Genomic DNA, 24,415 nt, shown 5'->3' on the forward strand with positions numbered 1-24,415 from the left:
CTTGAGGTTTTATCTATAAAAATCCTTGCCAGACCAGTAGCATAACACATTTCTCCCATTTTATGGTAGTCACATAGTTTCAGGTCTCAAATTTAACTTTTTCTTTTACTTTTTTTTCTTTTCTTTTCTTTTCTTTTCTTTTTCTTTTTTTTTTTTTTTTTTTGGTTTTTCAAGGTAGGGTCTCACTCTAGCCCAAGCTGACCTTGAATTCACTATGTAGTCTCAGGGTGGCCTCAAACTCACAGTGATCCTCCTACCCCTGCCTCCCAAGTGCTGAGATTAAAGGCGTGAAGCACCATGCCTGGCTTTCAAATTTAACTCTTTAATGGAGTTTAGATTGTTTAAAATCTGATGAGAGATAAGAGTTTAAGATGTTTTTCCATGTGTGCATTATGAAGCATGTGATTATATATAATCTCTCCAGTTTCTAATATTAATTTTTCTGTGGAATGCAGTTACAGTTATTTTGTCTGTCTACTCATTCACTTATCTGTATAACTTCTTGCTGTGTCCTTATTGACTATTCTTTTGTTATGAATTATACATTACTGCTTGAGAGAATACCAGGAATATGGAACTCTATGGCTTTGGCACTAATTATTATAACTCCTGAGAATGTTCCTGGGCTTTGTCTTGGAATCACGATTAAGCAACTTGAAACAGTCCTGGACCTTCCCAGGCCCCCTTGAGCTCACTTGTGTCCTGCTACAGAAGCACTGCTTTCCCTCCACTCCTTCGCAAGTGTCTTGACAGTCATGCAAAGTTTTTCTCAAGCAAAGTTAGCCTTTTGATATTGTATGTCTTTGTTGAAAATGGATCTCTCTGGCTTGGTTACTTTTTAACTTCTGCTTATGTTTTCTTGTCTATTTGTCCACTAATTTCTAAGACATTTTTTCTTTTCTATCATTTTTGTATAAATATTTTCCTTCTGATGTAATTGCACTTTTTCATATTTTGTTTCTTATGTCAGTATTTTGTCTTTTAAACTTTCTCCTCCTCCTCCTTCTCCTCCTTCTTCTTCTTTTTTTTTTTTTGGAGGGAATAGTGAATAGGCATTTTTAGCCATGGAAAAATATGTACTATTTGCTGAATGTTATGAACTATAATGATCGTATCCAAACTTAGTACACATGAATGGACTTATTTAACTCACCTGTCTTTTTAAATATCTATTTGAGAGAGACAGGGGGAAAGGGGGGGGTGGGAGCTCTGCCAGGGCCTCCTGCTATTGCAAATGAGCTCCAGTTGTATGGGCTGCTTTGTGCATCTGGCTCTATATGGGCAGTGGGGAATGGATCCCAGGCAGTCAGGTTTTGTAAGAAAACACCTTTAACCACTGAGCTATCTTTCCAGCCCTCACGTGTCTTTATTGTTATTAAAATGTTAAATGTCTTCAATATTGAAATGTTATTCTACAAGACCACAATAAGTACACATTTCCTGTTTTTTATTTCCATTTTTTCTATCATTCCAATTTTTCTAGGCTTTCTTTCTTAAAGGTGTTTCTCTCAAAAAAGTGCTGTAACATTATATCTTTTATTGCAATTGTACTTTGGGTATTACTAAAATTGCTTTTCTGAGTATATTTTTGTTGTGTTGTTGTGCAAAAGCATGACCTGTTTAGGTAATTAAACTCTTACCTTTCCTTATGTGCTCTGTTGAAAGATAATAAATTATCCATAGGGATTATTGTTCTAGGTTCTGTTCTAGACTTTCTGTGTTACATTAACTGATCAAGTGTGTAAGAACAATGATAAGAAGTAGATGGAGAGATGAGGCATATAGTCTGAGTCACCTGCCTACAGTCATGTCTGGGAAACAAGGTAGACTCTAGGGTCTTGCTTTGTAATTTTATGAAATAGTGATTCCACTTATTGTATTTCGATGAACATGTTCATCAGGATTCTACAAACAGGTTAATATGTTTCTTACCATCAAATTTTATTAACATTTGCCCACATACTGTGTCACACAGCCATACACTCATGAAAACATGTGAGTGAAATAATCATGAACAGAGTGATCTTGAGCAACTTTGTATTTTTTCTGAAATATGTCTCTTTTATGATGTCTATAGAGAGTAGACAACAGCCTGCTGTCATATGTATGTATTCCTTTTCAAATTATTAATTTATTTATTATTGGAAAGAGAGAGAGAATGGGTGCCTCAGGGCCTCTAGACACTGCAAACAAACTCCAGATACATACTCCACCTGGTGTGTCTGGCTTATGTAGGTACTGGGGAATTGAACCTGGGTCTTGAGGCTTTGCAGCCAAGTGCCTTAGCCACCAAACCATCTCTCCAGGCTTTCATATGTATATATTTTTATTTTTGTATGTCATTTTAATATACTAAAAAAATTAAAGCCATGTATTCCTTTTCTCTTGTTTTGAAATAGGTACTGTGGAAAATCTATTCCACCTTCTATGACCAGCAGTACCAACTCAATAAAGCTAGTATTTGTGACGGACTCTGACCTTGCTTATGAAGGCTTTTCAATACAATATGAGGCCATTAATGTATCTACAGGTAAAAAATAATCATATTATACATTATTTTCTTTATTTCATTACAAAATAGTACTAAGGTCTAAAGTACATGAAGAACTAAAACAGTTTATCTCCAAACTTGCAGCACACAGTGAAAGGCAAATTGTAATGACTCAGTACTCTCCTTATTAAAAGCAGAGTATTTTAGCCAGGCATGGTGACATATCCCAACTAGGGTTGCTGAGAGAGGAGAATAGCAAGTGTGCGACTAGATTTGACTACATAGCAAATGACATCTCAAAAAGAATAGTATAATGATTGAATGGAATGTTATATCTATATTAAAACTAATATAGCATTGAATTAATAAGTTCTTTTTACAATACTAAACTTTGTACATTTGAGAATTTTTTAAAGGAATGCTTGTGTGCTTAGGAATACAATACTGGATAGTTTGTAGGTGTTTACCTACAAACCCAGGTATTCTGGAGGTTGAGTTGGAATGTCAGCTTTGGTTACATAGTAAGATCCTGATTCATAAAGATATACATACTAAAGATTTTAAGTCCTAAAATATACATACAATTTATACAAATACTGTGAAGTGCTTGAGATAATAAGTGAATGACAGAGTCTGAGAAAGAAAAAGAGTGAGAGCAAAAACAAGAAAGAGAATGGTAAAGCCATGGGACAAAATATAAAACAACACAGAAAATTTATGAAATCTGGGGAAAAGGAGTTTGCAAATTTTTTCTTGCAACTTTTATGAAAGTTTAAAATTCTGTCAAACTAAAATTTACCAACTAGCTGTGAGTACATGCCTTTAATCCCAGTACTCAGGAGGCTGAGGTCGGAGGATCATTGTGACTTCAAGGCCAACCTGGGCTACATAGTTCCAAGACAGCCTGGTCTAGAGTGAGGCCACGTGTCAAACATTAAAAAGAAAAAAAGGGACTGAAGAAATGGCTTAGTGGTTAAGGTGCTTGTCTGTGAAGCCTAAGGATTCATGTTCAACTCTCTAAGTTCCATGTAAACCAGATGTATAAGGTGACGCAAGTGCGCAGGGTCGCACATGCACACAAAACGGTACATGTGTCTGGAGTTGGATTGCACTGGCTAGAAGCCCTGGCATGCCAATTCTTTCATTCTCTCTCTCATTCTCTCCCTCCCTCTCTCTCTCTCTCTCTCTCTCTCTCTCTCTCTCTCTCTCTCTCATAAAAAGCACTTACCAATAAGACTGAAGTTATTTAGGGAAATTAGACAGCACAGTGACCAAATGGAATTCTACAATAATTGATGGATGTGCATATTAGTAAAATATGCACTCCTAAATTTGAACTAACTTATTTTTCCTTTAATTCTCATCAGTACTTTGTTCATTGTTAATGTGTACAGGGAGCACATACTTTTGTAGGTGAGATTGAGATATCATATGCCTTCAGTCTTGAATGCCCATACTGAGGATGAAACATGCTGTTAAATTCATGTTTCTACTTAGGCTGTGCATCTTCTTAGTGTTCCTACGTGACCTATACACCTTCTTAATGTTCCTACTTGAGCTGTACACCATCTTAGGGTTCCTACCAGAGCTGTTCCCCTTCTTAGTGATCGGCCCTGAGCTGTGTACCTTCTTTTTTTTTAAATTATTTATTTATTTATTTGAGAGTGACAGACACAGAGAGAAAGACAGATAGAGGGAGAGAGAGAGAATGGGCGCGCCAGGACCTCCAGCCTCTGCAAATGAACTCCAGACACGTGCGTCCCCTTGTGCATCTGGCTAACGTGGGACCTGGGGAACCAAGCCTCGAACCGGGGTCCTTCGGCTTCACAGGCAAGCACTTAACTGCTAAGCCATCTCTCCAGCCCTGCACCTTCTTAATGTTCCTTCCTGAGCTGTACACCTTCTCAGTGTTCCTACATGAGCTGTGTACCTTCTTAGTGATTCTTGTCTTTCATTTGCATCATATTTAGAAAAACATTTCATGGACAGAAGTAACAATCAATGCATGTCCACAGTAGTCATATGATGCTTGTACCTGCCAAGCATTCCAATGCTGGGAGATGTTCTTGTGCCTGGACACGTTCCTTTTCATACAGGTTGTGTCCAGTGTAATCCCTCTACAGGTGTTAATCTTGTAAATCCTCTATGTCCCATAATAAATAAGGAAAATTACATGACTCAGAACCCTTACCTAGCTTCTCACTTATTTAATTCTTCAGAATATGGGATCATTACTTATCATTCCAGGCAGATTTGATGCTCTCTGCAGTAGTTAAATTCTGATTTGGAAACATAACTTAGTTTTCTCCACAATACTGACTACAACAGAATGTTATACCTTTATCTCCAGTGGAATCCACTCCAGGAGATAGTTCATTATCCACCCTAGCACATGGGAAATTAAATCTCTAGGATTCAAAATATAGTACTTATGCTGTGTAATTCACATATTTGCTGGGCTTTGTTCAGGTAATTAACATCCAAAGACCAAAGTTGTTTTTTGAAGAAATAATAGTGTGCACAGGATTTCCCATAGTTTGGTGGCTTCATTTGCCTCTTAGTTTGTCTCTAGACCACACTGAATATTAGATTTAGAGAAGTCAGTTGACCTCTGTGGATACAGTTTTCTCAGCTATGTAATTAAAGTATTGAATTTGATCTTTGAATTATTTTCTGGTTCTACTCATCTATGAATATAATTTTAATTTTCTGTATGAATAACTAGTTGTGTCTTTGAGAAAATACAATCCGGACAAGTCCTCATGAAAATATCATAGAAATCTTTGTAGTTATATACAAAGTGAGACAAATTTTTTAAAATATTATATTTATTCTCAAGGAGAGGGAAGAGCAGAGAATGGGTATGCCTGGGCCTCTAGCCACTGCAAATGAAGTCCAGATACATGGGCTACTTTTATCTGGATTTACGTGAATACCAGGGAATCAAACCCGTGTCATTGGGCTTTGCAGACAAGCATCTCAACTGTTGAGCCATCTTTCCAAACCACAGACATAGATTTTTTTTTTTTTTTTTTTTTTGGTTTTTTCGAGGTAGGGTCTCACTCTGGCTCAGGCTGACCTGGAATTCACTATGTAGTCTCAGGGTGGCCTCGAACTCTCGGCAATCCTCCTACCTCTGCCTCCCGAGTGCTGGGATTAAAGGCGTGCGCCACCACGCCCGGCCCCAGACATAGATTTTTAATAACTGAAACAATTCAGTTAATACTATGGTAACTTGTAAAGCCATGTTTAATGAAGGAGCAACCAAGAGCAAATTGAAAAATCTGGTAAGGACAATATTAATGTTAACATTTAATAAAAGTGTTCATAAAGAGAAGATGCAGATAAAGTAAAAGAAAACTGAGTAAATGAAAAGCAGTAGACAGAGTAGGAAAGAAAGCTGATAGAGAGCAGAGGTTGGAGGTATAGCTCAGCTATAGTCTATATTCAACATATGAGACTCTGGTTTCAATCCCTAGCACCCCTCCAAAAATGAGGGATAAAATAAACAGGAAAAAGAAAAGCATACACACTGAAGTAACAATTCAAAGGACTGTCCACTCTGCTTTTCTTTGTGTTACTCCTGGCTTTAGCCCATCTTTGGTGCAAACAGGCCTGAAAGTACGTGTTCTGTCTCTTGGAGGGTCACTGAGGGCTGACTAATGCCATCACATCTTTCAAAATAGTGGTCATATGACTGGATTCAAGGAGCCATATGGAACTTTCAACTTATACTTCTGTAGCCTGCCACAGTCTCTTATAGGCAGGACAAGAGTAGCTGGCTCCTGTGAATTGTTGACATTATCCCTGTGGTATTTCTCAGGGCAGATCTGGCTCAGGAGAATGAAGCTGGTATTAGCTAGATGGTTGATAGAGAGCCTGTTAATCCCTTGCAGACTGAGTCAGAGTAACCTGCTACCTTGAAAATACAGAGACATTAAGGCTGTCTTCTCAGCTACCATGATATTTTGGCTATTTTTGCAGCATGAAATTATGTCAGATAAATGCATCAATAGGTGCTCAATGCTTGGCTCTCAATTCTTTTAATGTTCTAGCAGCAGTTATTTCTACAGTGATAGTAACAGCTTTGGTTTCCTGCTGGGATCTTCCCCACCTTCCTAGGATAAAGATGAAATTTCCTCATTTAAATCTAGTTACCTTTTTCCCATCTGTACCATGTGGCTATGATGTCAGCACTTGTATATGTCTTTCGGGGGAAGGAGACAAGCTTCTTGTTACTGCTTTGACTTCCTCCCTCATCATTCTGGTTCAGCCTTTGCTCAGATGTACGTGGTGAGACAGAAACAGAAGAAGCAACAAGGAAAGCTGTAGTGGGTAGAAACTCACAGGAACTTCTTAGCAACTGACTGTGGTTAGGTTTTCAGTATTTCTAATATAAATTACATTATATTTGAATAGTGAGAGTATAATGGGTGAACTATACCATTTAAGTTATGATCTTTATTTGATTAACATATATTGCATATCCACTGATATAACCCTACTAAGAAGAGGTTTTAAAAACATAAACAAGGACCTGGAGAGATGGGTCAGTGGATAAAGTGCTTATCATGTGACTCTGACTACCTGAGTTGGGATCATAAAAGCTGGAAGCTGTGATGGGCATCTCTAATCCCAGTGCACTATGGTGAGGAAGAAGATGGAAACAGGAAAATCTTACAGAAGCTAGACACTAGATGGTGAATAGCAATGCCTCAAAATGGTTAGAAGGTGAGGACCCAACCGATAATTGTCCCCTGACTTCCACACCTTGCTGTATCACTCACACACATATGCACACACACACATTAAATAAAAAACAAATAATTTACTAACAAGGATATAAATGTACATAATTTATTTTAAACTTTTAATATTCAATTAATTTTTCAAACTTTAGTTCATAAATATATTGGTTAAAAATATGGAGCCAAATAAAAAGTAGTGAAAACTATCTGAGTTTATCATACAAAATTAGTATCTCTTCATGAGATTGGCTGGTACTATCTCTATGTATGAATAATATAGTTGTATTTTTATAAGGTGTCAAGAAAGTTCAAGATATAATCATGTCTAATTAATTTGTAAATGAATAAAATACCATTTGGAATACTGAATTTATCTTCCCCAAATTGCATATATGGTGGGTTTAGGAGCCAAGCTGAACAATCAGACATCACAATATAGATCATTTCTGGGCTGTATCTTCATTAGCTCTTGGAAATGTTTGTCTATCCAGAGCTGTGACAAAACTGTGCTGAGCTTCCTAGTTTATGCAAACACACAGATACAGTTAAAGGTGAGCCCATTCCCACCCTCCTCTGTGTTACCACCTTTGCCCAGCGCGTGTTTCAGTCGCTGTGCAATGAGCCTGGCAAAGGTGTGGGCGAAGTTAAGAAACAGTACCCAGAAGGGATATGAGAGATTTATCTTGAAGAAATGACCATGCAAAGTTCTGTTCCTGTCTTAAAACTTTAAAGTAGTAAGGACAGCATTCTTAAACTCTAATGTTTTAAGAAATTTGTTGGGGTATAGGAAATTATCTTATTACCAAGTCCTGTATCAGGTCTTATCCCAAAATTAAATTAAGGTGTAGCATGTATTTGCACTAAGCAATTCAAATAGATCAAATGGAATCTTGTCTTTGCAGCTTATCAGACTCTAGAAGCCATGTCTTCATACATAACTTGTAGTATTCCCACAATGGGACAGTGGCAAGTACTGCAACTTTCACAACAGGAAGTGCTAGTCACAATAGAGGGAAAATAAGGCTGGAGAGAAGGGTCAGTCTTGTTTATAGTACTAGCCTGATGTGAACTTGGAATACCTTGGGCAACTTGCAAGCATCTCTTGCTCTTTGTACCTGCATTTGAAGCTTATACTGTGATATACTCAGATATTTTTGAAAAGTGTGTGTGTGTGTGTGTGTGTGTGTGTGTGTGTGTGTGTGTGTGTGTGTTTAGCCGTCCATATTTATGTGTGAGAGTGCAGGTTCCTGTGTGCCACATCACACATATGAAGGTCAGAAGACAACTTCAGGAGTCAGTCCTCACCTTCTACCTTTGTTTATTTTTAATATTTATTATTATAAGTAGTAGTAGTAGTAGTATTAACAACATATTTCAAGGCAGGGTCTCTCATTATTGCCTGCTATAATCACAAGCAAGCTGGCTTATAAGCTTCTGGGAGATATGTCTGGCTCCATCTCTCTTTTTGTCATAGGCACACTGAGATTATAGACACCCTAATAGCATCTGACTTATAAATGGGTCTGGGGATCTGACCTTTGATCAGGTGTCCCTTAAAAGGAAAAAAAAATTCTCATTTTTGTGTTTTTCATTGAGCCATAACTTACATATTTTGGATTCAAATATGTTCTAAATTAGATAAGTGCATGGTAAATATCTTTCAATGTGTATCACTAACTTGTTTCTGAAATGTTACCTTTTGGAGAACAGAAGTCCCACAACATTTCTTTTTACCTTTTACAATTAATGGGTTTTTGTATGTAAACTTGAAATCTTTGCTTGTCTGAGTCATGGGGTCTTCCTCCTGTGCTTCTTTCTAGAAGTTGTAGAGCTTAAGGTTATGTTTGTGATTCATTTTAAATTTTTAAATAATTGCATGTGTATGTATCATGTATGAATGTATGTGTGTTCATGTAAGTACAGGTTTGTGTAAGTTCAGTATGTGTGCCATGGTACATGTGTGGAGGTCACAAGACAAACTCCAGTGTCAGTTCTCACCTCCTACCTTGTTTGAAGCAGGGTCTTTTGTTTGTTAGTGTGCATGCCAGCTAGCTGGACTGTAAGCTTCTAGGGACTCTCCTAACTCCACCTCCTATATCACTAGAGGACCACTGAGATTACAGATATGAGTTCCCACTTCTGGCTTTACATAGGTTCAGAGGATGCATACTAAATAAGGTTCCACGCTCATGTAGGAAACAGTGAGCGATCTCCCTGATTCCCAATGATAGTTTCCCAAAATGCCATCACTTGAATTTACAACTGTTTGTTTAGGAAATAATATTTTATTCAAGAACAATTTGTAGGGAGACCTCTCCACACACACATACACACACATGCACACTCTGAATTCCCTTTGAATCATTGCAGAAAATCACTTGCCTATGTGTATATGTGGGTGTGTTTCTAAAAGTTTTATTCTAATTCATTGATGTGTACATTCATCTGTATATTAAAGGGACATTCTATTACTGAGTATTGTGTTTGTACTATACACATTTGTACTATATACATTTTATATAATAATATAAAATATGGAGTATAAAATTTCCATATTGATATTTCATTTTCAAAAGTTTAATTTGGAAATCCTAGATAAATAGCAATTCTATTGTACAAATATCTTTCTCTGACACTGGTTGATATCCTAGTGAGTTTACAGATCAATTTTGACCAAGGGGCATCTCAATCTGTATCTTCCTAAGTGTATCATTTACTTTCATTTCATTAAAAAATCATTTTTATTTATTTATTTATTTGAGAGAGAGAAGGAACAGAGACACAGAGAGACTGGAGTGGGGGAGAGACTTTAGCCAAGCATTTTAGGGATACTTAATTATGGTTGGCAAGGACTTATTCAAACCCTAAGACTCAAGGAGGAAATAGACTAGCATATAAACAATCATCATAACCTATATTCAAGACTCAAATTGCTTTTTTTTGTGAAACTTCATTGAGTATGTAGAAATTTTTCACAGAAGTTCTATGCATGACCTGAGTCTGAAATGATAGGGAAAAAATAACTTGGCAAAATTGTATGTTGTAGGAGTAGAGGAAGTTGTTAAGCAAGGCATTTCTGATAAGGCAGACAGTGTGAAGATCACTTGAATACTTGGGGAACTGTAGTTCACCTTTGAGATAGCCCCCCAAAATCAACATTCCAAGCAAAGCCTATTGAAAATCAAGGGTAAGCACACAAGTTAACAAAGTGCTTAGTGTTGGATGTATTAGAAATGTAGCACAAAGTTTTCCATGCCCCTCATATTCTGTTTCCTCTCACAGCGTGCTTGGAAGACTATACAAGTGGCACTGGGACACTGCATTCTCCAAACTTCCCCAATGCTTACCCAAATAATTGGGAATGCATTTATATGATCACAGTACAACGCAACCAACAGATTGCATTGCACTTCAGAAACTTCTCCTTGGAACAAGGCTTTCCTGGAAACTGCCCAGATTTTGTGGAAATCAGGTATATAGCTTAATTTCATTATAATTTTTATTTCCTTGATAATCTTTTCTGGAAATATTAAGGAAAATTATGGAAGTTATTGTAAAATTCCTTGTTGTATTCATATAAAAAATAAAATTTGTATTCTTTGAAAAATGACATTGGAAAAAAGAGAAAATTGTGCAAGAGTTGGTGGTTATTTTAAAGTAATTATTTGACTGTGAATATTTAAAAATAAACTCCAACTTTTATTTTGACAAAGAAGCAAATGTGTTTCTACTTGAAGTTACTTGCTGAACCTACTCTCTGTATGTAAAATCAGCAGAAATTTGTGGCTATTTACTGTCCATTTAATCAAATTATATTATAAAATGTGGGCATATAGCAATCTTAGCTTAAAGTTATTTGTTTTTAGATAATAGGAGTGTAGGATTATTATTTTCAGTGTATTTTTTTCTTTCATTACTTAGCACTATGAAAGAATGTCTTTTAAAAATTATATAAACAGTAATGGTATATTAACATATATATTGATATCATATCATGTTATTACATCAAGTTAAATTAGGGAAGTAATTTTGGTATGCATCTGTTTCAAATATTTACTTGGCATTTCAAATTTGAAATCTTATAACTTTTATTAACAAAAGTTATTCTATGGTATAAATTAAAAGGCTAAAATAAATTATAATTGAACCATATCATGGAAAATGTATAGAGTTTAAAGCAGTGTCTTTGTAAACCAGACTGGCCTAGAACTCACCATGAGATCCACAAACTCACAGCAATACTCCTTCCTTAGCCACCTGAATTCTAGAACTTCAGAGCTAAGCTGCTATACCCAGCTTACTTTTCTTAGTTTATAGCAACTAATCACTTAACTTTAATGTCAATTGAATCATCTTTTTTAAAAAAATAAACCTATAAATATAAACTAAATTTAATGCCTCAAAAATTATTAGGGAATGACTTATTTCTATAGTTGTACAAAATGTAGCAAGCACGATACATTGAATTTTGACAAATTTAAAATTTGTAGGATACATATAAAACTTTTCTGTAAAATTAAGATTTATTTTATCATAGTTTTAAAAATTGTGGGTTTTTTTTATTAATTTATTTATTTGAGAGAGACAGACATAGAGAGAAAGACAGATAGAGGGAGAGAGAGAGAATGGGCACGCCAGGGCTTCCAGCCTCTGCAAACGAACTCCAGGCGCGTGCCATCTCTCCAGTCCAAATTGTGGTTTTTATATTCAGTGTTTTTTTGACATTGGCTAGAGACTTGAGTAAGTAAAGATGTGTTACAGTTGGGCTGGAGAGATGGCGTAGCGGTTAAGCGCTTGCCTGTGAAGCCTAAGGACCCCGGTTCGAGGCTCGGTTCCCCAGGTCCCACGTTAGCCAGATGCACAAGGGGGCGCACGCGTCTGGAGTTCGTTTGCAGAGGCTGGAAGCCCTGGCGCGCCCATTCTCTCTCTCTCCCTCTACCTGTCTTTCTCTGTGTCTGTCACTCTCAAATAAATAAATAAATTAATTAATTAAAAAAAAAAAGATATGTTACAGTCATGTTTGCATTGCTGGCAGAAAACACCCGACCAAAGGCAGCTTGTGGGGAAAAGAAAAGGTTTAATTTGGCTTACAGATTCAAGGGGAAACCCCCTGATAGCAGGAGAAAACAATGGCATGAGCAGAGAGTGGATATCACGTCAGGCCAACATCAGATGGACAGCAGCAACAGGAGAGTGTGCCAAACACTGGCAAGAGGAAGCTGGTTATAATACCCATAAGCCCACCCCAATGATACACTGCCTTGAGGAGGCTTTAATTTCCAAATTGCAATCAGCTATGGACCTAGCATTCAGAACACATAAGTTTATGGGGGGCACCTGAATCAAACCACCACAGGATCCAATACATTCTCTTTGCAGGTGGTTATAGATGATGCTAGGCCAGCCACAAGTAATTCTTAATAAAGAAAAAGACTGAAAACTTAAATCTCATTTTAAAAAGTAATTTTGAGAGGTATTATCTGGTAATCTCATTGCTTGCTATCCTGTATTTTTAATTATTTTAAATGTCCTTTCAGTGGTATTATTAATGCTCTAATACACACTCCTCTCTGTATTCTGTGCCAGGGATGGAGGCTATGAAACTTCACCATACCTGGGTAGTTACTGTGGCTCAATTCCACCTCCGAGAATCATCTCTCACAGTAACAAACTTTGGATAAGATTTAAGAGTGACCTATTAATCTCATCGTCAGGTTTCTTAGCTACCTGGGATGGATCAACAACAGGTAAGTGGCAAAGGCTAAAGTAGTGAGTCCCTGGCAGTGCATCTCAGTAATGTAGCATGTGCAAAGTTCTGGGTTCCACCCTAACACTGGAAGAGGAAGTAAAGCAAGATGAGCATAGCAGCACCAGGTTTAGGTGAGCGTCAGTTTTACCAGAAAGAAACGGGCATATATTTTTCCACTTCTTTCTCTTGTAGGCTGTGGGGGCAATCTCACCACTTCCACAGGGGTGTTCATGTCACCCAACTACCCGATGCCCTACTATCACAGCTCTGAGTGCTACTGGTTGTTGAAAGCCAGCCATGGCAGCCCCTTCAAGCTCGAATTTGAAGACTTCCACCTGGAGTATCATCCAAGCTGTTCTTTGGATTATCTGGCCGTATGTACACTGTTTCCTTTCTGTCACTCACTGCTCTAATCTCACCCAACATATACAATGCAGTGATTTACCTTTTTGTTATTCAAAAAGGAGAGTATTTAAAGTTAGCATACAAAAAATATTTAAGCAACATAAGGTCTTAAAAGAAATTTGGAGGAAATGATGCTACTGTAAGTGCAATATGTGCTGAATGTCTTGATACATTAAGTGTTTAAAATATCTTAAGAGAAGTTACTGAATTTATCCTAGCTGTAATCAACCCAATTTCTGTACAAACATTGAAATTAACAAACTGTAGGATTATTTTGATGAATGGGAACAAATAATTAGAGTCATCCAACTATGTCATTTTGTACTACTAACAATTCACAATGCTGCATTAAAATCATATAACTAAAATGGGATAAAGTGGGCTGGAGAGATGGCTTAGCAGTTAAGCGCTTGCCTGTGAAGCCTAAGGACCCCAGTTCGAGGCTTGATTTCCCAGGACCCACGTTAGCCAGATGTACAAGGGGGCGCACGCGTCTGGAGTTCGTTTGCAGTGGCTGGAGGCCCTGGCACGCCCATTCTCTCTCTCTCTCTATCTGCCTCTTTCTCTCTCTGTCACTTTCAAATAAATAAATAAAAATTAACCAAAAAATTTTTCCAAAAAAATGGGGTAAAGTTTCAAAAATTTTAAACTTTGGAATCAAAAAAATGAGGACAGTTACTATCAGCTGTGGTCTCAAAATTTATAGTGGACTCTCAATGCTTAGATTTCAATCTCAGTTGAAATGATTACTAGTGTATATATCTTTTGGTCTGAATTTATGTACAGTTCTGTATAATTTTTACAGATATCTCATTTGGGGGCTATTCTTTGCTTATATTACTGTAGCAGTTCTTGTTGCTGGGACAAAATTCCCAGTGAGAATAAGCCTGTGAGAAGGTTTGAGAGTGACTTTTGTCATGGTGGGGAAAGCATGGCAGACCAGAGGCTGGGCATCACATTTCGTCACATCAGCTGTGATGTAACAGCAAGTGTGACCTAGATCTGAACACAAGTGGACTAGACGAATAAACCTCACCTCTTCCAGCAAGGCCCCAATTCCCAAAGACTCCACCACCTCAGGATTGAGTGTGAAGCTTAATCATAAATGCATGAGGCTGTGGGGGCACATTTCATATACAAACCACTATAACCATATTATATTTAAAAAAATTTTTATTATTATTTATTTGAGAGCGACAGACACAGAGAGAAAGACAGATAGAGGGAGAGAGAGAGTGGGCGCACCAGGGCTTCCAGCCTCTGCAAACGAACTCCAGACGCGTGCGCCCCCTTGAGCATCTGGCTAACGTGGGACCTGGGGAACCGAGCCTCGAACCAGGGTCCTTAGGCTTCACAGGCAAGCGCTTAACCGCTAAGCCATCTCTCCAGCCCTATAACCATATTTTTATTTCTCCCCCATTTCTATGCTGTAGAGTTTTTATAGCTATAATTATTTGATATTTAAAATGTCTTATTAAAGGTTTATGACGGGCCAAGTACCAACTCTCACCTGCTAGCTCAGCTCTGTGGAGATGTGACACCAGCTCCCATCCACTCCAGTGGAGACAGCATGCTGATAAAGCTGAGGACAGATGAAGGTCAGCAGGGACGTGGCTTCACAGTCAAGTACATGCAGAGTAAGTATGTATCCCAGCAGTCCAGGGCCTATAGTCCCTTCAGGACCTTGGCAAGACAAACTGAGACAAGTATAACCCTTTGGTGTTTACCATTAAAATAAATTAGCATCTTAGGAGGAAAGGTTACATTTATTTGAGTGAGCAATGCTTATGCACTAAATTTAATCTCACATAACTAACATTTTATAAACCAAAAAAGTTAGAAGAATATTTGATATACCAAAATACTAACAATTCTGCCAAAGATCAGTATAACAATTTAACTACTAAAGGTTTTCTGTTTGTATCACATATTATAATCCTCTAATTAGACATTATTCCTTTATACAGAATCACCTCCCACCCTGGCTTTTGTCCATTCTCTCAATTTTATTAAGGGATGCTCTAATTCTGGTGAATCATATGTGGGCCAGAAAAGAATGGTCCTGGTAAAGATACCATTTTAAAGTCTCCCCTCAAGGCAACCTGGCAAAATTAAAGCATCAGCAAGCCTGGATATATCCTGTCCTCTCATCTAGAGATAATGTTTCTTCTCTGGTTTTTCAGCATTGCCCCTCCACTGTGAGACTGAATTTGATGATCTCTAATAGGCTGTCCTCTAACTCTGGAGTTAAATATATTTTGAAGTTAATTTCAAAACAAACACTCATGAAAATAAAGAATCTCTAATTTTATATTACTTAATAAAGCTCTGTGTTTTTAACAAGAGTAATTCCTCACCCCACTAAATGTAAAATTATCTAGAGCTTTTACAGAATTATCTAAAACTGAAATTGAATGTTATAAGATTATATTGTTATTAACACAGTGTTTCTTGAAATAATAGCAAGAATTCTAGAGCTGGGCTTTGTGGCTCACTAAACTCCCAATACTCTGGAGAAAGGCTGAGGTAGGAGGATTTCATGAATGAATGAGTTCAAAACTCTCCCTACCCCATGAAAAAAGAATGCTGATGTTTAATGAAGAAACCTTCATCATGTGTGCATATGAAGGTTCAGACTCATGTATGAGGGTCAAGCTAGAACCTTATACATACATACAGCTAGAGAGTTTTGATGTTAAGGTATTTTATATGTTCACTATACATAATAATTTTATTATATTTTCATACACTCATATCATATACTTTGATCATATGTACCCATATCACCCCTTTTTATCTCCTCCCTCTAAATAAGCATTAATATATAGTTTTGTCCTTCAGGAAACACATCTCTTGGAGCAACTATGACCTACATGGCATTGCTTTGATTCAGTGTTTTTTGTTATTTTCTCCAGCATGTGAGAATGTGGAAATAGTGAATCAAACCTATGGCATTTTGGAGAGTATAAATCATCCCAATCCCTATTCTGAAAATCAGCGTTGCAGCTGGACCATCCAAGCAACCACCGGGAACACTGTGAACTACACCTTTCTAGCATTTGACCTGGAGCATTACTCAAACTGCTCCACAGATTATGTAGAGGTATGTGTTCTGAAGCTCTGTAACTCACTCCATGTTCAGATCAAGTTAGACAGACCAAGGCAGAAGTCCTACATAGTTTAAAGAGTCAGATCCCTACACTTCCCGCATATTTCTGCAACACACCAACAGTGTGTTCTAGTTGAACAGATGTATTTCATATCTCTCATGCATTATCTTAGTATTGGAGGTATGTAATCTACTAAATTATATAAAGAAATAACCATTTAGATTTTTAAGGTTCAGTGGGTTTATTAACCTTATATGACTTTAACTATTATCTTGTTGATTATTTTATGTTTATTCTGTGTAAACTAGGGAAAATGTTTGAGTATTTTAAATTTAATACCTAATCATTGTGGTACTAAGTATCATGATTTCAATTTTTATTTTAAAAATTAGTCTTACTTTAATTATTTTTCCCTTTAAAACATGGAAGATTTTTCTTTTAAAAATGACCACTAATAACATTAACCCCACCTTCCCAATATGACAATGACACTAGTTTTTTCTTTTTTGAAGGTGGTTAGTGGATGGGGGTAAGAGCAGCTCAGGGGCAGAATGCTTATCTAAAAATCGTAAAGCTGTCCTGGGTTTTCATTCCTAGGGCCACAAAAATGTGATCAGTGAGTTTTTTAAAATTTTGTTTGAAAAGACATACAGCAGCCAGTATTTATAAGACTGAGGTTACAATTTCAAGGAGAGAAAAATCTTTAAAAATATTTAACCATAGTCTCACCAATTTTACATTTTTACAAAACTAACATAATTAGGGTTGTTTGAGGCTACCATGAATTTCAAATAGCACTATTGCTTATCAAAACAAAGAGGAGACAACATCTCTACCTTCTAGATCCTGAAAATAAAGTCCTTCAGTTTTAGGAAAAGAATAATTTTTAAAAATGCTGTCAATCCAGGCTTGGAAGTGCATACCTATAATCCCAGCCCTTGGAAACAGCTGGCCAGAGAATGCTGAGTTTGAAGCCAATTTAATCTACATGATGTGACCCTGACTTAAGAAGCGATAATCAACCAAACCAAATGTCCCTCTTGCTTTATATGTAGAAAAGAGCATTATTGTAGAAACTGCTTTCTCATTAGAAAATTATATTTATTAGTATTATAGTAAATATGATATACCACATAACAAACTTGGCAATGCTTTTTATTTTATTATTGGTTTTTTTTTTTTTTTTTTTTTTTTTTTTTTTTGAGGTAGGGTTTTACTCTAGGCCAGGCTGACCTGGAATTCACTGTGCATTCTCAGGGTAGCCTCGAACTCATGATGATCCTCCTACCTCTGCCTCCTGAGTGCTGAGTGCTGGGATTAAAGGTGTGCACCACCACACCCAGCTATTTTTTTTATTTTTTATTTATTTTCAAGTGTAGAGACAAGGCAAGGGAGAGAGAGAGAGAGGAAGAGGGAAGGAAGGAGGGGCAGAGGAGGGAGAGAGGCAGCGAGAATGAGAGTGGTATGCCAGGGCGTAGGGCCACTGCAAATGCATTCCAGATGCCTGTGCGGCTTTGTGCATCTGACTTGACGTGGTACTGGGGATCAAACCTGGCTGTTAGGCTTTGCTAGCAAGCAGCTCTAACTGTTGAGTCATCTCTCCACCCCCAGCAGTATTTATTTTGCAGTAGTCTTTCTTTGTTTGAGTTTCTTTAGGGGGTGGAGGGGTCAATCTGGGTCTTAGGTAACCCAGAATGGCTTGAATTCACTATATAGCGGTGGCAGGATGACCTTGAACATCTGATTACCCTGCTTCTACCTCCCAAGTGCTGGGATTACAGGCCTGTGCCTCCACATCTGACTTGGCAATGGCTCTAAGGTTTACGTTACTTAATCAAGAGTCAGATGGTCTTCTCAAGTTCAATTACAGTATGCTTGCCTGCCTCCATTCAGCCATCCTTCTCCACATTACAAGATCACGTTCATGTTTTAGACAGGGATGGAAAAGTTGCTATCAAAGCCCTTTGTACAAACCATGAACACAGGGATGATCACATCAAGTTTTGTCACATGTGTCTGCTTGTATTTCCTACTGGACTGTTGGCATCTTAATAGTGTGTGCTATCCTTGCCTGCGAAGCCCAAGGATCCAGGTTCAATTTCCCAGTACCCACAAAAACCAGATGCACTCAGTGGCGCATGTGTCTGGAGTTCATTTCCAGTGGCTAGAAGCCCTGGCACACCTATTCTCTCTCTCTCTCTCTCTATCTCTATCTCTCTCTCTCTCTCTCTGCCTCTTTCTCTGTCTCTCTCCTAAATAAATAAATAAGTTAAAAAGAAGAGAGTGCAATGGGGTGAAGAGGATCAAAATATAATAAAATGTCATAAGATCATAATAAGAAAAAAAAAAAAAAAGAAAGTGTGTGCTATCTCCTAGTAACTCTGTGACCCAAGAACTTATCTTACATCAAGACATTACAAGAATTTCAGAAATAGGAGTTAAATTGATTATTACAGTCATATTTTAGCATTAGTTTCATGATAACCATTAATTAATGATAGTCATATTCCAATGTAGTCTTTTAAAATATTTATTTATTTATTTATTTTCAAGGAGGGAGGGAGGGAGAGAGAGAGAATGAATGAGTATGCCAGGAGCTCCAGCCACTTTAAATGAATTCCACATGCATGTGCCACTTTGTGCATCTGGCTGTCTGTGGGTACTAGGGATTCGAACCCTAATCATTAGGCTTTGCAGGCAAGGACCTTAACTGCTGAATGATCTCTTCAGACCCTCAAGTAGTGTTATTGTGAGTCCCTACACATCCAGTGCATCCTTTAACTTTGAACACAAGCCAAAACATGGAACACATATGAGCCTTGCATGTGCAACAGACAATGGGCTAGGAGGCACCACCGTTGTGACTTGAGAAGTATAGTGAGGAAAGCTACAGAAAGGAACATTGTTACCGGGACTCCTGGTAGAAAGAGTGGGAAAGAAGAGAGACCAAACATTCCCAAGACTAGATTCCATGTCTTTGGACTCATTTTGTAGATGGGACAGTGACAGAATGGCCCAGCAAGCAATTTCTCGAGGTCTTCCAACAACTGCAGAGAAACTGACTAGAGGCCCTGGTGGCCATGTGTCTGTCATGCTGCAGGCAGCTGCGGAATGAGAAGCAGAAGTTGAGAGGTGCCTTCCCCGGAGTCACACTGCTGCTGGAGGGAGGACAGCTGCTCCACCCCTGCAAGCCAAGGGCTGGACAACTGCCACAGCTGTAGTAGTTGGTCCAGGGATGAAAGCTGCAAAGCATAAAAAATAAAACCATTTTAGGAAGGAAAAGTCACAAACACAAAAATTTCTAAGCCAAGCATGGTGGCTTGTGCCCTTAATCCAAGTACTCTGGAGGCAGAGGTAGGAGAATCACCATTAGTTGGAGGCTATCCTGAGACTACATAGTGAATTCCAGGTCAGCTGGGGCTAGAGTGATACACTACCTCAAAAAAGCAAACAAAAATAATCTAACATCCATTATTTTTAATAACTTGTACTTAAATTTTTTTTGACGTGACTTAGCCAAGTCCTAGTTAAATAACCATTACTGGGCTGGGCATGGTGGTGCACACCTTTAATCCCAGCACTCGGGAGGCTGAGGTAGGAGGATCGCTGAGTATTCGAGGCCACTCTGAGACTACATAGTGAATTCCAGGTCAGCCTGGACCAGAGTGAGACCCTACCTCAAAAAACTGAAAAAAAGTATAAAAAAATAACCATTACTGGATCCAGAATTTAGTGTTTTTTTTTTTTTTGGTTTTTTCTTTTTTTTCCTTTTTTTTTCTTTTTTCTTCTCTTTTTTTCCTTTTCTTTCTTTTTTTTTTTCTTTCTTTCTTTTTCTTTTTTTCGAGGTAGGGTCTCACTCTGGTCCAGGCTGACCTGGAATTAACTCTGTCATCTCAGGGTGGCCTTGAACTCATGGCAATCCTCCTACCTCTGCCTCCTGAGTGCTGGGATTAAAGGCGTGCGCCACCACGCCCAGCTCAGAATTTAGTTATTTTTAGTGAATAAAACTGAAGCTATAAAACGACTGGAATGGGTGCTGACCAGACTCTGCCTGATGTTGTTGAGAGGTGTAGGTTGCTAAAGATTCCACTGGGAAGCAAATCCATCCTTTATTGTTTTGTTCTCTGAGCAAAATGAAATGCATTAGAAATAAATACTAGTGGGAGGAAGAAGTAATATTTGTTTAAAGGAGTTCAACCATCTTACTCATGTGCTATGTCTTATCAAGCTTAAAGTTCAGTCTGTACTTCATTTTTTTTAAAAAAAAAATCTTATTCATTTATCTGAGAGAGAGAAAAAAAGAGAATGGACACACCAGGGCCTCCAGCTACTGCAAACAAACTCCAGCTGTATATACCACCTTGTGCATCTGGCTTACGTTGGTACCAGGGAATGAAGCCTGGGTCCTTTGGCTTTGCAGGCAAGCACCTTAAGTGCTAAGCCATTTGTCCAGCCCTGTATTTCACTTTTTAATCTTTATTTTTAATCTTTATTTTGATACTCAGTCTCCTTATTGGCTTCTTAGCCTCTCCTGTGTGTCCCTTTATAAACACAGATACTTTGACTGTGTGGAAGCATTTGCAACCAAGAGTCTAGTAAAAAGGACAGCAGGGGAGCTGCCAGAGGTTGACAGGAAAAGTGTTGCAGCTTCCAAAATGTGGGAGAGATGTGTTCCGGTGGCATATAGATGAGTATGAGTGAAAGTAATTTTAGGGGAAATTCTAAATTAGTCAGTAAAACTAATTTGTTAGCAGGTACAAAGAAATGGTGATTATAATATAGCCATTTCTGTGAAGAAATAATTACAAAACAGCAGTTCCTGTTTGTGAGACTGTCAGAACAGAGAAAGCAGGATGTGAAGGTGGTATGAGAGGTCATAGCCAAGAGCACCTTCCCAGGGCCACATAGCCTGCTTAACAGCCTGCCTCCATTTATAATTCTGTGGCTATAACAGCTTGTATCTGCCAATAAGGCCCGGAGTTGAGCCTTCCTCTCTCTCTCTCTCTTTTTCTATTCATCATGTTCTCTTGCTTCTCCCTGACTATCCACATCCATTCCCATCTCTCCTTAAAGGTCTCCTCTGAGTTTCTGTAATCTTCTCATTCCAGTTTCTCCATGGCCAATGCATCAATGGCTGTGTGAGACTCGCTTGCCTCCAGTACTTACAGCCAGCTGGAATACGCAGCACAAGCGGGCCATCTTTTAGAACTTGACAGCAGAGGTATATATCTAGTCTGCTTACAATTCCCAGGGCAGTATGACCAGCTCTGGCTAAGAGTAGCGAGGCTGAGCTATCTACCAGCATAACTTACACAGAGGATGTCTGTGGGAAGAAACTTTGAGCAGAGACATGGTTTCTGCTGTCATGTTAAAACATTTTTTCAACAACCAGAAATTCACAAATATAATAAATTAGTTCTGCAATATTAACTACTATAGGATTCCATGGACATATACCTGAAAAACTATTTCAACCAGTTGTTTATCTTTTCTGCTAGTCTAAGGGAGGGGGGCTGGTCCTGCAAGCTCATGAAGGGTGGGTCTAGCCAAGTCTCGCACTGCCTGCTCTTTACTCTTGTGGATTTCTAAGAGAGAATTTGGGCGTGGAAGGTAAATTCTACACTAATGCTTACTAAAATCCCCAATATATTAAAAAATTCCGTTGCTTCCTCCACTTTTTAAATCAAACTAGTGTGTGATTGCTTCCTTTTTGTCATGTCCCACTGTCTCTACAAGCACCCATTAACCCCATTTATCATATGACTGTGATTATTGTTTCAAAAACTAGATATTGTTCTAATTGCATTGTTTCTCAAAGTGCTGCTAACTCAGAAAGCTTCTTGGATTTCTTCACATGTTTCCTCTTTTAGTAACCTCATACTCTATGTTATTTCTTTATGGTCAAAATTTAATTTTTGATAAGCTGCCATTGGTTTTAAATTTTTCTCTTTCTCTTCCTCTCCCTGGCCACATTTCTTTCTTTCTTTCTTTCTGAAAGATAGTCTCCTATCTCACTTTGAAGTTCAAATTACTAAAATCTTACTGACATGCTCAGCTGTCACAGGAGGGTCATCTACTAACTCCCAGCTCCCAACACTTTGGTCACTTATCCATTAACAACCGCTGTGTTGGCAGTCATTGAGTCCAGAGTAATCTGTCTTCACCTTGAGAGAGAAAAGCTTGCAAAGAATTCCACAAAAACTCCATGTATTTCAACACAGTACATCTAATAGGTGCCCCAATAGTTGAAAAGTTACTCTTGTTGCCACCCCTGCACATCACATTTGATTGTATTGGTATTGATTTATTTCCTTTGTGAAGACTGCAGTTTCTACTGACAGCAGGGTACCATTCCAAAAACTAGCTACTATGCTGGGTACATTATAAAATCACCCAGGATCTTGTTAGACAACAGATGCCCACAGCCTACCCCAGACTTAATCAGAATCTGTGGGAATTCCAGCAGAGTAAACATCCACAAAACATTGCCCAACACCCAAGACCACTGTCTCAGTCTACTTTCACCATGACACCCAGTGGTACTTTCTTCTCAAAACTCCCTCCAGAGAAGTTACAAGCATTATAATAAAATATTATCTTAACATATACCTTTGTGCACAATTAAATGTTTCTCACTAATTAGATCTTATTACCCCATTGATGCATGGTGCCTGCATTCTCACAAGGTGACCCTGTTGATAACATAGTTGCTTCCTTGTGCTCACAAATGCCAGGTTTGAGTTACAATTTTTGTATTGTAAGTCTGAACTTTGTCTGCCTCATTTCCATATTTGACATCTTTACAGTTGCTACCTACTATTGCCGGTCTCACCTTCCTATCCCTTCCCCTTTTCCATTTAAGACAGTTTCAGTTCTTTCTGATTATGTCAGTATCTTCTGTCAAATGCATTTCCCTTCAGTCTTGTAGGACCTATTTCATCTCTTGCCAAATTATTACTGATGTCATTCTGCATGCCAGATGTTCATATGATTATTTCTTATGCCCTCATGTCCAGCTTTCAATTAGAAAATCATGTATCTCAAGAGAATGGGAGAAAGAATCACAAATGTCACTGAATCTTCCAGCTTAACACCTGTGCTTTATATATACATAACTTGAACAATATATTACATACCACAACCAGGAAGCATCAGGTTCAAGTGATATTGTGCTTACTTAAGGAAATGCTAGCTGTCATTCAGTGATTTCTCTCAGAGAGCCGTCAGCAGTATCATAAGGGCATGAGTAGGAAAACAGTGTGACCAGATTGGCTTTTTTTTTTTTTTTTTTTTTTTTTGAGGTAGGGTCTTGCTCTACTCAAGCTGATGTGGAATTCACTGTGTAGTCTCAGGGTGGCCTTCAACTTACGATGATCCTCCTACCTCTGGCTCCCGAATGCTGGGATTAAAGGTGTGCAATACCATGCTTGGCTCAGATTGGCATTTTTAATGTCATAGTGTGTGTGTGTGTGTACATGTGCATTTATGACTTTTTAAAGCCAGGATCTGACTATCTAGCCTAGGTTCGCCTTGTGGTTCTCCCACCTTGGCCTCTTTAGTGCTGGGGATTATAGAGGCACACCACCATGTCCAGCTTGAGATGGACATTTCTAAAACTATGATTCTGGCTATGAGAATAATTGGAGGGAGGTAAATAACCCTGCATCTCCATTGAGGGGCTTACTGTGGAGCAGGAGATAGAGCCATGTCTTCTACTGCTGTGGAGGAAGGAAAATCCGAGCACTTTAGAGTGGCTGATTCCCCCACTTTCCACAGCTAGTTCTCTTTCTCTTCCTAGTTCTCTTGAAACATTCACCTTTTGGTGGGACCTTGACTGTTCTCCATTCCCTTGGAATCTGTTTAAAGAAAAAAAAAATTCTATCCTTTTAGAGATTTTTGCATTGTCTCTAAT

General features: G+C 38.1%; 1 protein-coding gene across 1 annotated transcript in view; it reads left to right on the forward strand.

Annotated features, from left to right (window-relative positions):
- Cubn (cubilin) overlaps nt 1-24,415 on the forward strand; it is a 255,894-nt gene that overhangs the window by 52,670 nt on the left and 178,809 nt on the right. Inside the window, exons 22-27 of the mRNA XM_045135128.1 lie at nt 2,400-2,530; nt 10,522-10,711; nt 12,826-12,986; nt 13,181-13,362; nt 14,874-15,030; nt 16,309-16,496. Of these exons, the coding sequence (XP_044991063.1) occupies nt 2,400-2,530; nt 10,522-10,711; nt 12,826-12,986; nt 13,181-13,362; nt 14,874-15,030; nt 16,309-16,496 (1,009 nt within the window). The remainder of the gene's footprint in view (nt 1-2,399; nt 2,531-10,521; nt 10,712-12,825; nt 12,987-13,180; nt 13,363-14,873; nt 15,031-16,308; nt 16,497-24,415) is intronic.

Source organism: Jaculus jaculus, chromosome 15 (genome assembly GCF_020740685.1).
Source record: "Jaculus jaculus isolate mJacJac1 chromosome 15, mJacJac1.mat.Y.cur, whole genome shotgun sequence".
NCBI classification, from domain to species: domain Eukaryota; kingdom Metazoa; phylum Chordata; class Mammalia; order Rodentia; family Dipodidae; genus Jaculus; species Jaculus jaculus.